The sequence below is a fragment of the Oncorhynchus clarkii genome, chromosome 10 (assembly GCF_045791955.1).
Source record: "Oncorhynchus clarkii lewisi isolate Uvic-CL-2024 chromosome 10, UVic_Ocla_1.0, whole genome shotgun sequence".
NCBI lineage: Eukaryota > Metazoa > Chordata > Actinopteri > Salmoniformes > Salmonidae > Oncorhynchus > Oncorhynchus clarkii.
The window spans coordinates 13,191,123-13,206,073 of record NC_092156.1 but is presented as its reverse complement, the minus strand read 5'-3'; the positions used below and the strand labels follow the sequence as shown (position 1 = coordinate 13,206,073).

Sequence of the window (14,951 nt, the reverse complement as noted above, 5' to 3'; positions counted from 1 at the left end):
ACCTAGATACACCAGTCCGTGTATTGGAACTTGGCCACTCTTCTCAGTACTACACGTAGTGGTGTGACTCTATCTCTGACCACCCTCAACAGGAGCCCAACCTATATGGGAGAAAAGCAAACACATACGTATGGTTTGAGACAACACATCATGGTGACGCTCTACTTGTGTTGGGTGGAGAGATTGTCAAGAGATCCTCTTTCCGATTGTGAATTTGCCAAATTCTTCGAAAGAGTATAGACTACTTTCATATAACCATAAGGAAGTTGATACCTTGGAAACTGGCTGACTAATCAGGCAAGCTAAATACAGTCTCTGAAATGCTTAATTATTGTATAGTACTCATTCTTGTTTGATGATAACATAAAATATGAGGATAGAAAATATTACTTTCAGTAAGATTCTTCCTTTTTTTTTTTACAGTAGGTTAGGGGAAAGTTGTGAGGCACATTGACGGCACAGTGTGTAAGTACATGCTAAGTGCACGGTACAGATGTAGGATCTTAATTTGAGCCAGTTTGCTACAGCATGAAAATAATCTGGCAGCAACAGGAAATGTGAATTCTTATGTGGATTATATTTAATGGATTTTTTTTTTGTAGGGTTTGATACATTTTTCGTTAGGGCAAATCAAGTCTGACATTTTAAAGTGGAAATTACAAACATTAGAAGCCTTTTTAAACCCTGAATACATTACAATTTTGCATTTCCTGCTATGCAGGAAAATTCTCAGCAACAAAATAGTAATCAAATTAAGATCCTACATCTGTAAACAGGGTTGGGTAGGTTACTTTCTTAATGCAATCCATTACAGGTACTGGTCCAAAATTGTCATCAATTTACCTTTTGGATTACCCAAAGAAGGCACATGATGCCAAAACGTTGGTGTTTGGTTAGGTCAGGGTGTGACGAGGGTGGTTTGTGTAGTTTTTGTTTTGTCTAGGGGTTTTGTATGTCTAGGGGTTGTTGTATATCTAGGTGTTTATATGTCTATGGTTGCCTAGATTGGTTCCCAATCAGAGGCAGCTGTTTATCGTTGTCTCTAATTGGGGACCATATTTAGGTAGCAATATTCCTTGGGTATTTTGTGGGTTATTGTCTATGTGTAGCTGCCTGTCAGCACTTGTTATTGTAGCTTCACGTTCGTTTTGTTATTTTGTTAAGTGTTCTTCGTTTAATTAAAAGAAGAATGTATTCTTATCACGCAGCGCCTTGTTCTCCTCCATACAACGAATGTGATATTTGGAGTGTCATCCTAACGGTGTCTGACTTGTGGTCAGATTTGCTAAGGTGGAACAAACTTTAACTTTTAACTTTTTTAAATGTTAAATTGAATGTAATTGAGAAAACAGAAAGGTGTCAAAGTATTATTTTTATACAAATATCCTTTCTGAATTTAAAAGTAATCCAAGAAGTACTCGTATAGTTTACCAAAAGTATCTGTCATCTTATTACAATATTTTAGCTTTTAACCTAACTGATTAGTTACAGTAAAAATAAAAAAAAATCTGATTAATTGATTATTACTCACTCACTAGCAGGACATGTAATCAGTTACTCCCCAACCCTGGCTGTAAGTGATTCATCTCGACACCCAGAACCGAATGCAGTCGCTAGACACTAATAATAGATTAAATACACTAGTAATAGATTAAAGACACTAGTAATACATTAAATACACTAGTAATACATTAAATACACTAGTAATAGATTAAAGACACTAGTAATAGATTAAAGACACTAGTAATAGATTAAATACACTAGTAATAGATTAAAGACACTAGTAATACATTAAATACACTAGTAATACATTAAATACACTAGTAATAGATTAAATACACTAGTAATAGATTAAAGACACTAGTAATACATTAAATACACTAGTAATAGATTAAAGACACTAGTAATAGATTAAAGACACTAGTAATAGATTAAATACACTAGTAATAGATTAAAGACACTAGTAATAGATTAAATACACTAGTAATAGATTAAATACACTAGTAATAGATTAAAGACACTAGTAATAGATTAAATACACTAGTAATAGATTAAAGACACTAGTAATAGCTTAAAGACACTAGTAATAGATTAAAGACACTACTAATAGATTAAAGACACTAGTAATAGATTAAATACACTAGTAATAGCTTAAAGACACCAGTAACAGATTAAAGACACTAGTAATAGATTAAATACACTAGTAATAGCTTAAAGGCACTAGTAATAGATTAAAGGCAGAAAATAGGTCTAGTTCAAAATTATCCAATGAAGTCCCCCAAACTGTAGGTCTACAATACTTATATTTACCCAAGTAGGCTAAATGACCTCCAGAAAAGTGTACTTTATTCAGTTTAATACATTTAAATTAGCACATGCTACAAAATAACTATTTATTTACTTTACTAGGCAAGTTAGTTAAGAACACAGTCTTCTTTACAATGACGGCCTAGGAACAAGCTGTCAAGGCTTGTCAGAATGACCGATTTTTACCCTTCGATGTAGGAACTTTTCAGTTACTGGCCCAACGCTCTAACCACTAGGCTACCTGCTGCCTACAAAAGAAATAAGTACAAACAGTTTACTTTCTGAAGGATAATACATAAGTCAACTTTGTTTTCACTGGGGCCATCTCATCTCTCTGTGCAGCCAGCAAAGTGATGAATAATATGAAATTGGAGAACATTAGGTTTCTGCTTCTTCCCAACTTCCTTTGATTTATAGTTTGAGGGTATAAAATAATAGAAATGCCACAACCCGTCCCCATACCATCCAGGACAGGAGGCATACTGTAGAACTATAAAGGAGGACGCAAAACTTCAGCTCCCACGTACGTAGCTTGCTTGCACAGTTCAATGTCATCCCTACCGTGTAGCTCGAGTCAAATACAGACAGGTACAACAAGCAGTCCGATTCAAACCGGCATTTCTGACCATATATGTGTCATTCTAACGATAACTTCGTTTCAAATTGAACATAGTGAAAATTACTTAGTATGCACAGCACAAAGCCTGTCTTCTTCTAGTTTACTGCAATATCATCCCATGTATGATTCAGCCTACCGTGGGCATTCATAAGGAAAAGACTGCACTCACTCTATTACAACTGGATGTAGGCTGAATGCAAACTTAATATTTGCATTTGAGTGGTCGCCTGGCGGTAGGCTACAAACGAACTAACATTTGTGATTTTGCAGTCCAATATGAATGTCATATATGGTATCCTTGATAAGGTCACCCTAGTCAATTTAAAAGACATATTCCAAACTACTTCCAGTGAGCGATGCTGAAGTAGCCTAGATAATGAAACCGCATTGCCGACTTTGAGCGGGGTAGATGGAGGGCATTCCGCTTAGTATCCACTGATACAATAGAAAGCTTGCGCTGAATAGTCATTCAAGCAGACAACATCACAACCTACCTTCAAATGCCGCGGGCCTTTGAGAGAAATAACATGTCCAGATAAAATATAAAAGGTAAGCCTATTTAAAAATCTGAGAACAGCTCACGGCATCAATTGTTTGAGGACGACGCATGCGGATACCTGCCACGACTCACGAACAGGACAGTCTGAAACGATCAGGGAAAGATGCGCAGATTGATTGCCAAAAAAAATAAAAGTGCAATGAAAGTTGTCTTATTTTCTAAACTGTTCTCTCAAATTATTATTGACACTGAGGATATGATTGTATCATGAAGCAGAAACAGAAAACTGTTACATGTTGCACGAGTTCAACAGACGACTCGACTGGACTACAGGCTACTTGGCGCTACGCTGTTTACGCTTCGAACACACCGACAGGGTTTACGCAAAATAGTACGCAGCATCATCTGGATATGTATGCAACAAAAGTTCAACATTCACCTTCTGCTACTATTTCTGTCAAGCCGTCTACACATACAGTTTGACGCACACGTTCGATAAATCCATCGTATGCACCATACAGAATGCACTGCAACTGCTTCTGAAACGCAATGCTGCAAGACAAACGCAGCGTTTCATTGGAAATTAATGTAATTATTGTGTGCCAAAATGAAAAACACTGTCGATGTGATCGAAGCGCTAGAACTCCCTCCTCGCGCGTCTCGCAACGTGAATGTAGCCAAGCATACTCACCCTCGTGGTATACATTTTATGAGCCAATTTCTTCTCAGGTGAATATTATTTATGTTACGTAATTATATTTAAAATGACTAAAAATGTGTAAATTGTATTATTGTATTCTTCATAAATGGATTACATGCTCTTATTATTATCATGAACAATAATATGTTAATTTTCACCTTATTCACATCTTAAATTCAATTATAGCAGAGATAGGAACCCACTGGGCACAGATGTCAATTCAAAGTCTATTCCACATTGGTTCAACGTAATTTCACCCGATGTCACAGGAAGGCCATAAAGATCATCAAGGACAACAACCACCCGAGCCACTGCCTGTTCACCCCGCTATCATCCAGAAGGCGAGGTCAGTACAGGTGCATCAAAGCAGGGACCGAGAGACTGAAAAACAGCTTCTATCTCAAGGCCATCAGACTGTTTAACAGCCACCACTACCATTGAGTGGCTGCTGCCAACATACTGACTCAACTCCAGCCACTTTAATAATGGAAATTGATGGGAATTGATGTAAAAATGTATCATTAGCCACTTTAAACAATGCCACTTAATATAATGTTTACATACCCAACATTACTCATCTCATATGTATATGTACTATATACTGTACTCTATATCATCTACTTGCCATCTTTATCTAATACATGTATCACTAGCCACTTTAAACTATGCCACTTTATGTTTATAGACCCTACATTACTCATCTCATATGTATATACTGTACTCTATGCCATCTACTGCATCTTGCCTATGCTGTTCTGTACCATCACTCATTCATATATCTTTATGTACATATTCTTTACTTGTGTGTATAAGGTAGTAGTTGTGGAATTGTTAGGTTAGATTACTACTGTTATTACTGCATTGTCAGAACTAGAAGCACAAGCATTTCGCTACACTCGCATTAACATCTGCTAACCATGTGTGTATGTGACAAATACAATTGTATTTTATTTTATTTTCATGAGACCAGGGCCCGTATCTACAAAGTGTCTCAGAGTATGTGTGCTGATCTAGGATCAGTTTTGTCTTGTAGATCATAATTAATAAGATTATATGGACAGGTTAGGACCTGATCCTAGATCAGCACTCCTACCCTGAGTTGCTGTATATGGGCCCAGGGTTCACCCCTCCACGCTCAGGGGAAACTTGTCATGGCTAGAAGGGATCCAGCTTATGTCAAATTAATGTCAAAAGTTTATTTTTAATTTAATTTTAGCTAACCCTAAACCTTTTCCTAACATTAACTACATTTTCCTAACTTGCTACGTTAATTCTACTAACCTCCTGCGTAGATTTTCTTAACCTGCTATGAAAAGTAAAATCTGACTTAAAATTATATATATATATAAATATATACAATACCAGTCAAAATAAGTTTGGACACACCTACTCATTGAAGGGTTTTTCTTTATTTTTTACTGTTTTATACATTGTAGAATAATAGTGAAGACATAAAAACTATAAAATAGCACATATGGAGTCTTAAACAGTGTTAAACAAATCAAAATATATTTTATATTTGACATTCTTCAAAGTAGCCACCCTTTGCCTTGATGGCAGCTTTGCACACTCTTGGCATTCTCTCAACCAGCTTCTCCTGGAATGCTTTTCCAACCGTCTTGAAGGAGTTCCCAAATATGCTGAGCACTTGTTGGCTGCTTTTCCTTCACTCTGCGGTCCAACTCATCCCAAACCATCTCAATTGGGTTGAGTGAGGTCGGGTGATTGTGGAGGCCAGGTCATCCGATGCAGCACTCCATCCCTCTCCTTCTTGGTCAAATAGCTCTTACACAGCCTGGAGGTGTGTTGGGTCATTGTCCTGTCAAAAAACAAAAGTCCCACTAAGCGCAAACAAGATGGGATGGCGTATTGCTGCAGAATGCTGTGGTAGCCATGCTGATTAAGTGTGCCTTGAAATTTAAATAAATCACTGACAGTGTCACCAGCAAAGCACCCCCACACCATCACACCTCCTCCTCCATGCTTCATGTGGGAACCACACATGCAGAGAATATCCATTCACCTACTCTGCGTCTCACAAAGACATGGCGGTTGGAACCAAAAATCGCAAATTTGGACTCATCAGACCAAAGGACAGATTTCCACTGGTCTAATGTCCATTGCTGGTGTTTCTTGTCCCCAGCAAGTCTCTTCTTATTATTGGTGTCTTTTAGTAGTGGTTTCTTTGCAGCAATTCGACCTTGAAGGCCTGATTCACACAGTCTCCTCTGAACAGTTGCTGTTGAGATGTGTCTGTTACTTGAACTCTGTGAAGCATTTATTTGGGCTGACATTTCTGAGGCTGGTAACTCTAATGAACTTATCCTCCACAAGAGAGGTAACTCTGGGTCTTCCTTTCCTGTGGCAGTCCTCATGAGAGCCAGTTTCATCATTGCGCTTGATGGTTTTTGTGACTGCACTTAAAGAAACGTTCAAAGTTCTTGAAATTTTCTGGATTGACTGACCTTCAAGTCTTAAATGAATAATGGACTGTCATTTCTCTTAGCTTATTTGAGCTGTTCTTGCCATAATATGGACTTGGTCTTTTACCAAATAGGGCTATCTTCTGTATACCACCCCTACCATGTCACAAAACAACTGATTGGCTCAAACGCATTAAGAAAAAAAGAAATTCCACAAATTAACTTTTAACAAGGCACAACTATTCATTGCAATGCATTCCAGGTGACTACCTCATGAAGCTGGTTGAGAGAAACCCAAGAGTGTGTAAGCTGTCAAAGCAAAGGATGGCTACTTTGAATAATCTAACATTTTAAATATATTTTGATTTGTTTAACAGTTTTCTGGTTACTACATGATTCCATATGTGTTGTTTCATAGTTTTCATGTCTTCACTATTATTCTACAATGTAGAAAATAGTAAAACATAAAGAAAAACCCCGGAATGAGTAGGTGTGTCCAAACTTTTGACTGGTACTGTATATATTTTTGTTTCTGTTTTGAGTGTTATTTTGGCATTAATACGTGTCACATATCAGTTTGCAAACAATGTAAAATAAATAAAAACTAATTGAGTTACTAAAGCCACATACAAACATGGTCTCTTTTTAGCTTTCTAGAGTAAGGCAGCTCCAACATGCAGGTGTTCCAGCCTACCTTAGTGCTTTCTGTGGTGGTGGGGCAGCCAGCGGAAAATATGGAGTGTAGGGGTTGGTAATGCTCTCTAGTTGCACTGTGATTGGCTCAGTGTTCTGTCACTCATGGGGACACTACGTTGCCACAAAATGTACTAGTATAGATAGAAAATTCAAGCCCCTCGGGTGCTGCCATAGACTTACATTAGGGCTCCCAAGTGGCGCAGCAGTCTAAGGCACTGCATCTCAGTGCTGGAGGTGTCACTACAGACCCTGGTTTGATTTCAGGCTGTATCACAACTGGCCGTTATTGGTAGTCCCATAGAGTGGCGCACAATTGCCACAGTTATAGAGCAATTCATGTATTGTTTAGTGTTGTGTAGTGGCTTTGCTGGCATGCATCTACATTATTACTTTTTTGTTTGTTTGCCCCACCAAGATTTACATGTTAAAATCACCACTGCTCGGGCAACTGGCACTCATCAAAATCAGACCAGATAACCATTAAATAGTTGGCACATCAGAAATAATATTTTTGATTACATGAATTATGATGCCCTGTCATGCCACACCTGCTGTTTATCGGTATTCACTGTGCTGTTTATCGGTATTCACTGTGCTGTTTATCGGTATTCACTGTGCTGTTTATTGGTATTCACTGTGCTGTTTATCGGTATTCACTGTGCTGTTTATCGGTATTCACTGTGCTGTTTATTGGTATTCACTGTGCTGTTTATCGGTATTCACTGTGCTGTTTATCGGTATTCACTGTGCTGTTTATCGGTATTCACTGTGCTGTTTATCGGTATTCACTGTGCTGTTTATTGGTATTCACTGTGCTGTTTATCAGTATTCACTGTGCTGTTTATCGGTATTCACTGTGCTGTTTATTGGTATTCACTGTGCTGTTTATTGCTACTCACTGTGCTGTTTATTGGTATTCACTGTGCTGTTTATTGGTATTCACTGTGCTGTTTATCAGTATTCACAAGTGGGCACTGTTACAAAACTGTAATTAGTCTGTAGTTAATTATTATTATTTTTTTACATAAAAGTCATGGTTTTTCCTTTCATAGAGATAATCAAATTAGCTTTAATAAATGGAGGGATAGAAGGAAGGAGTCCTCCCTTGCAGTGCTGATAGCCATTTTGATGGGTGTGATCCTTAAAAGAGCCTCTCGAGCTACAGAGGATTCCCTGGAAGTGGAGTCAAACACAGAGATAGTGTGTGAAATTAGCCCCACCTAGTGGATAGCTCTCTCAAAAATATAATTAAATTAACCCACGACAGCTAGCTGTCCAATAGTTCCTTATGGACAGCTATGCAAATTTTTCCATACAGTTATCAATGCTTTCACAATGATAATATTAGCATAATGTTATATAGCTATACACCTACATAGGCCTATACTTACCCCCACACAATGAGTTTGAGACTGTTGTTCTTGGAAACTTCCCTTTCCTTTGAATAACATTGCTCAATATGCAAATAAAATATGACTAGGGGCCATACATTGTTCTTCTCAGAATTCCTGCATCAATATACTGAAATGTATAACTAATTTGTACGTGAATATTTATTTAGTATGGATGTCGTCCAAAGGATTCAGCTTGTAATAGCTGGACAAGCTCTCCAAAGAATGTATCCTAAAGAAATGTCATTTAGGAAAACCATACTTCATTTGGTGTCAGATTTGTCAAAATTTTATTTTGGTTGGGGTGAAGTCTGATAGGCTACAATCAAAGAGCATGAATTGAGTAAACTGAAGTGAAAAGGGAATGTAGCCAAAGTAAAACCATCGTGTGCGTTTCGGCCCACCATCAGGTTATAAAATTACAGAGTGAAAAATGTAAGATAATTTTATACATTTTAAAATGGGTTATAATGGCTATACAAAAGAAAAATTATGTGATTGGTATATATTGTTGTGACGTTAATCAAACACCTAGCGACCACATCAAGGGGTTCAGATCTCTTGGCATAACAGGTAACGTGTTGGTTTAACAGTTGCTGGACCCGGGTTTGAAACTCCTTGAATATGCTACACAGGTGTCAGAAGTGGGATAGTGCCCATGAGGCCATTGGAGAGGTGTGCACATGTGAGGGACTTGGTATAGAAAAGCGTGGGACACACTCTCCTGAAGAAAGGGGTTTGGTCAACACCTAGGAACCTCATCAAGGGGTTTGGACCTCTTGGCGTGACGGTTAAGGTGTTGGCTTGAAAGTCACTGGACCTTGGTTCAAGTCCCAGTCAGGGATAGCATCCACCTCTTTTTCACCATTCTGTTCTGGAATTACTGTGTCTACTTTAGTATAATGGTTACCGTCCCCACAGAATTACACGTACAGTAAACAATAAGTACACGTTTTTCCTTTCCCCTCGGCAGGCATGTTACTCCAAAAGCCAGGAGGTGGAACCACATAACATTAACAAAGACTTTGTGAGTAATGATTTAAGCAACTTTATTGTTCAATTTTGTGTGTGTGTAATCTCCCCCCTTCAACACAAATTAGAACAGAGAATCAAACAAGAATAACAACAACAACAACAACAACAACAAAGGAAACCAAAAACATTCTAGTGTGTAATTGTCTTAAGATAGTAACATATCATTAGAGGATTCCTACCTGGTTATATAAAGGGCCTCCTTGTGTGTTTCACTGTGAACTATCAGCTATGGCCATTTTAGGACACACACTACTAGCACTTTCACTGGTAGCACTGGTCCTATGCTACCCTAACCCACCGACATGCTACACTAAGGTGTTGAGTATGGCTCGAGACCTCACCCATCAGGCAGCGATGATCAAGATGGAACCTGAAACTGTAAGTCACTTACCATAGAGGGACTGAGCACTGATTGCAGTGGAGTATGCCTAATGTCTCTCTGTGTTTTCCAGAGGCGTTGCATGGCGCACATCCCACATCTCTACCTAGATGTGCATGTAAGTATGACTATGGCATTGTGGAAAGTTTTGTTGCAGTATTCACTGTGTACTTTTGAGATCTCTATTGTGTCTGTTTAATTAAATACATTTCCCTGATGTTGAGGTTGCCGAAAATATAACTGATTTCTACGCCTGATAATTGTTGGTCTGCAACATAAGAACAGAAATGATATTCATCTTGACAGAACGCTTGCATCATGCCGAAGATGAGGCAGTACGTGTTTCTGGTGGACGGCTTGCGTGAACTGCGCTGTGCTTACACCAGGAAAGTGCGGGTGGTGGGTCTCGAGGTCAGGCAACTGCACATGATCATGTCCCAGAGGTGTCACGGGGTAAGAGAGCGACGACTAGCATTCACAGACAGACTAGCCCTTGATCCAGGCTCCCTGTCATTCAGACTCCATGAAACAGAATGAGGAAACAGAGGAGAACCACAACAAAGCTCTGTAATAACACATAAAGATAGTACTATTTTCAGTCAAAAAAGTGAGCTTCATGATACAAATGATTGAAAGGGCATTCTGTTCTCTTATATTTTTTGCCATTCTACTGTATTTGGTCAAGGAAATGCATAAAGTGAAATGACCTTTCAGAAAATCAATACTCTCATATCCTCTGAAATGACATAATAGTTGTATGCTCTTTGTTATGTCACTTTCCTCATGTTGCGTCATAGTCCTTGCACTGAGCACTGGGTTTTTGTTTTTACTAGTGCATTTTAGGGCACTGGCACTCACACGCCTCATATCTCTATGTTTAGGAGCTGGTGTTCACCACTGATGACTGTGCAGCCTTGGACCGCCCGCCGATGAGCTGGAGCCGGAAATGACAATGCCACTGTTTGATGGGAGAGAGAGGGAGAGCGGGAGAGGGAGAGAGGGAGAGAGAGAGGGAGAGGGAGAGTGGAGAGGGAGGGAGAGAGAGGGAGAGGGAGAGGGAGAGGGAGGGAGAGAGAGGGAGAGAGAGAGAGAGAGAGAGGGAGAGAGAGAGAGAGAGAGAGAGAGAGAGAGAGAGAGAGAGAGAGAGATAGTTGGTTATGACTGTGTAAGATGCAAAACCCTGCAATGGGGAATTAAAACAGATTTAATGACATTGTATTTTTTCTTTGACAAATTACTTTGCAAAAAAGTAGCTTAGCCTAAAAATAAAGTGCATTGATGACATGTTTATGTTACATTGATGTGCTTGGCTGCTTGCTATCTGTGAAAGCCTGGGTTTGAGTTGAAGCCTAAATGTTGTGCTTGTTTGTTTCTTCCTGGGCTGAAATGATTTGAATAAGACATCCTAATATGATACACTGCATACAGATCCATCATCCATCGTTCCAGATGTGATATGACTTCACAAAACGTAACTTTCTGGATGGCAGAATTTGTTTATATCATCAAATATAAAATAGCCTTGTGAATTATAGTGTAAAAACGACCAAAGGGACCACATAATGGCAAGACCCAGAAGACCACAACAGACAGTATGTGCAGCTGATGTACCAGTACTATGATTAAATTCCCACCTAGTGGCGCTTGTGGGCTATAGAGTGCACCAAAATATATCCTTGTCTGCGTTTAAAAAGGCAAACCAATAAGATCAGCTCCAAAAAAGATCTGATATGAAAAGATCTGATGTGATTGGTCAAAAGATCAATTAGTGGGAAAAATTTAATAATTGGGCTGCCTGTGTAAACTGTGTCCTAACTTCGTTCACCTGTCAGTGGCCACATGCAGTGGTTGGTAACTGAAAAACTTCACGCCTATCTATCTAAACTGGGACGTGAAGTTCTCCCAACTATATATATCGTGCGTAAACATAACGGATCTGGACATAGAAAACGACATTTCCATTACGGCCGCGGGAGCGACAGGGTGGGGCTTGTCTTTTTTTTTTTTTTACATCGAAGCAACAATTTGTCCTCGATAACTCTACTGCAGCAGGTGGTCACCGTGTGGCAGTGGACAAACACTGTGAATGAATATGGAGATATGAAGTTGTTTGATGACAACGCGTAGACTGGTATGAACTGAAGGCTTATTGTCTTACGTGAAAGGTGTGAGAAATGTTGGGTGCGTGCTTCTAGAGATCAGGTCGTTTTTTTGTTTAATACTTTAGTTCAACACGATTGAGTGTGACTCAAAATCATTGCTGTCTTCAGACATTTTTATTACATTTTGCGGTGAAACTATGGCTTTTGCTAAATTAAGCCAAATACTTCGCTTGTCTTCTTTTGACATAAAAAAGAAGGCAAAGCAATATGAACACGTTCATCGAGACATCAATCCTAATGACCAATGGGAAATTATCGGAGAATTGGGTGATGGAGCGTTTGGAAAAGTTTACAAGGTAAGCATTATGGGTTTGTTTCAATTAGCTATTATGTTTATAACATCATATAAGTTTGTATGACTTCAAAGAAAGACTTCAAAGAGATGATCATGGGCAAGTTGTTGCGCACTGAGAGTAGGCGCCACTCCATTTCAGTTGAATCTGCTAGCCCATCGGGGGCACAGGGGCACGTGCCCGGTCATCAAACTTAACGTTTTTTAGTTTTTATAAATAATTAAAAAAATATTTTGTTTCTCTGTAATATTACTAGCCACCTAGCACTTATATGAAGTTAGCTCCGATAGTTCCCAACCTCCTAACTAGATACCAAGAAGTTATTTCAGGCTATCAATCAAGTTAGACTAGCAACATTCTCCAATCTATGGTCAGGCCTAGCCCCAAGCAATCCTCACATACTTTGTGCCCCCTACGATTTGTGGGGTGCATGACTCCCCTGATAGTACCTCTGCCTATTTGTCAGCCTATAAATTATTTGTAGGCACCACACAATTATATGAAAACAGATGTGCTGTGCTGGCAATTATGGCATTTTTCTTATTTGGGCTGTCAAAACCGGTTCACTCATGTATCCATCTCAAGCAACGTGCTTTATCAATCTCAAGGGAAAAAAAGTTTATATGCAAATATATGGGGGAAACATGCAATTTCAGAGACTTTCATCTGCCTTTGAAATGCATACTACCAGCAACATTATGTTCCTATTTCTGAATGACATTTAAAATGACTTTATTCTGATCTTTCTGTAGCCATACCCAACCCATTTGTGACGTATTTAGTTAATCTGAGTGAGCAAATTAGCATGATCGTAGGTAAAACAAATTCATGTTAAATTAATGTTGATTGAGTCAGTCCACAGCTTATCATAAATACCAATGCTTGTGACATCAGATTTATTCATGTTGCCACTTGGACCAGATGTTTCCATGTCAGCAAATTAAGTTATTTGATTGTTTAGGTTTTATTCCTACAGTATTAAATTGGCCCATCACCAAATGATGCATTCTAACCTGCTTACTTACAGGTCTTACTAGTTCCTATAAACTAGGTGATCTGTTAGTTTCCTGTTGGTGTACACTTGAAATGCTCACTTTCTGATATGAAGACCAGACTAGCTGTGAAGGCAGTGCTACAAGTAGCTTACTCAGTTTTCTGATGTGAACAAGTGTCATGTGGGTTTTCGTTATCATCAAGAGTAAGAGATGGTTACTTACCACACCCTGAACATTTGGACTGACAGTAGGCAGAAGGAGAAATGTCTTGAATACATGAACATTTCACAAAGTGCTGAGGGACGCACAGTAGGGAGTTCCTGGATTTGCACAGTTCAATGCACGTTTAACCTCTGTCACCTCTCATCGCTAACTTCATAATCATTTTGACGCTAGACTACAACTAGAATGATAATATTTGAATGTTCTTTTGTGCTGATTGTTTTCACCACTTCACTTATTGTGAACTTTGAGAGAGATTACTTTCTTTTGATGGGCAGCACACTCTGATCTAATGAGTTGCCTCTGCGTATAAAAACAACATCCTCTCTGGGCAGCTTTAAACATAAATAAAAAAAACAGTTTGATGTCTTCTGTGCCAATATGAATGTACCTATACGATGTAACCGCAATGTTGAGATAGATGTCGTCCTCTGTTTTTATGTTTATCATCTCGCTGTCCTACTGTGTTTCACCCTGTTCCATCTTGCCTAGACATCTTGTCTCAAGAGGACTACAATGGAAATAAGTGTTTTTATTGCGTGTTATCCTCACTGATTTTACTCATGTGCATGTATGGCTTTTTTTTTAATGTGTGCTTTTTTTATTTTTTATGGTAGAATTAATAAACTAACCAACAACAAAAAAGAAGGCCAATCCAGACAGATCATCCTGTTGTGATGTTGTCTTAACTGGACTCCATTTGGATCCCCCAGGACACCCCACTATTAGCCTTCCCTGTTTGCTTTGTCCAAACTCAACTGTAGTTTTGTGTTCGATCGCTATTTAATCTGGTTCTTTTAGCCCCCACTTTGCAACATGGCAGGAGAAGTATTTGCTCGTTCCCAGTGCAGCACAGTGAGTGCCTTTGGGGGCCAGTGGAAGAAGTGAGGCCGGGCCAGGGCACAGTGCACACACTCATACATTGTGAACCGGCATGCGAGCAATAATAGACAGTCTCTACATCCTTCCTCCCTGGCTACATGTGATCTCCAGCCCCCATACAGTTTGGCTGTCCTGGAGTGCATGAGGAGTAGTCAGGGTCAGGAGGGAAGCTGTAGGCCGGGAGAGTGATGGAAGCACTTCCTGTATGCCCGTCAGGCTACTGACTAATCAGTCTGTGGGAAGAGAAGAAGCTCCGTCCACAGTGAGTAGACTTAAGGCTCTGTCTCAACTAATCCTAGATTCCTCACCGCCTCTCTTCTCACCTCCTTCTCAAAACCTATTGGAGAA

At 39.1% G+C, this 14,951-nt stretch overlaps 2 protein-coding genes across 2 annotated transcripts in view; both read left to right on the top strand.

The window, feature by feature from the left end:
• The first annotated feature begins 9,898 nt into the window (after positions 1-9,898).
• On the top strand, positions 9,899-11,010 carry LOC139419436 (cytokine-like protein 1). Its single transcript, XM_071169384.1, has 4 exons — positions 9,899-10,048; positions 10,123-10,167; positions 10,356-10,502; positions 10,931-11,010. Exons 1-4 carry the CDS (start codon positions 9,899-9,901, stop codon positions 10,997-10,999), a joined length of 411 nt encoding a protein of 136 aa, XP_071025485.1. The 3' UTR covers positions 11,000-11,010.
• A 1,039-nt stretch (positions 11,011-12,049) lies between these two features.
• The window catches only part of LOC139418023 (serine/threonine-protein kinase 10-like), a 58,091-nt gene continuing 55,189 nt past the window's right edge, over positions 12,050-14,951 (top strand). The window contains exon 1 of the mRNA XM_071167112.1: positions 12,050-12,507. Coding sequence (XP_071023213.1) covers positions 12,349-12,507 — 159 coding nt within the window. The 5' untranslated portion in view covers positions 12,050-12,348. The remainder of the gene's footprint in view (positions 12,508-14,951) is intronic.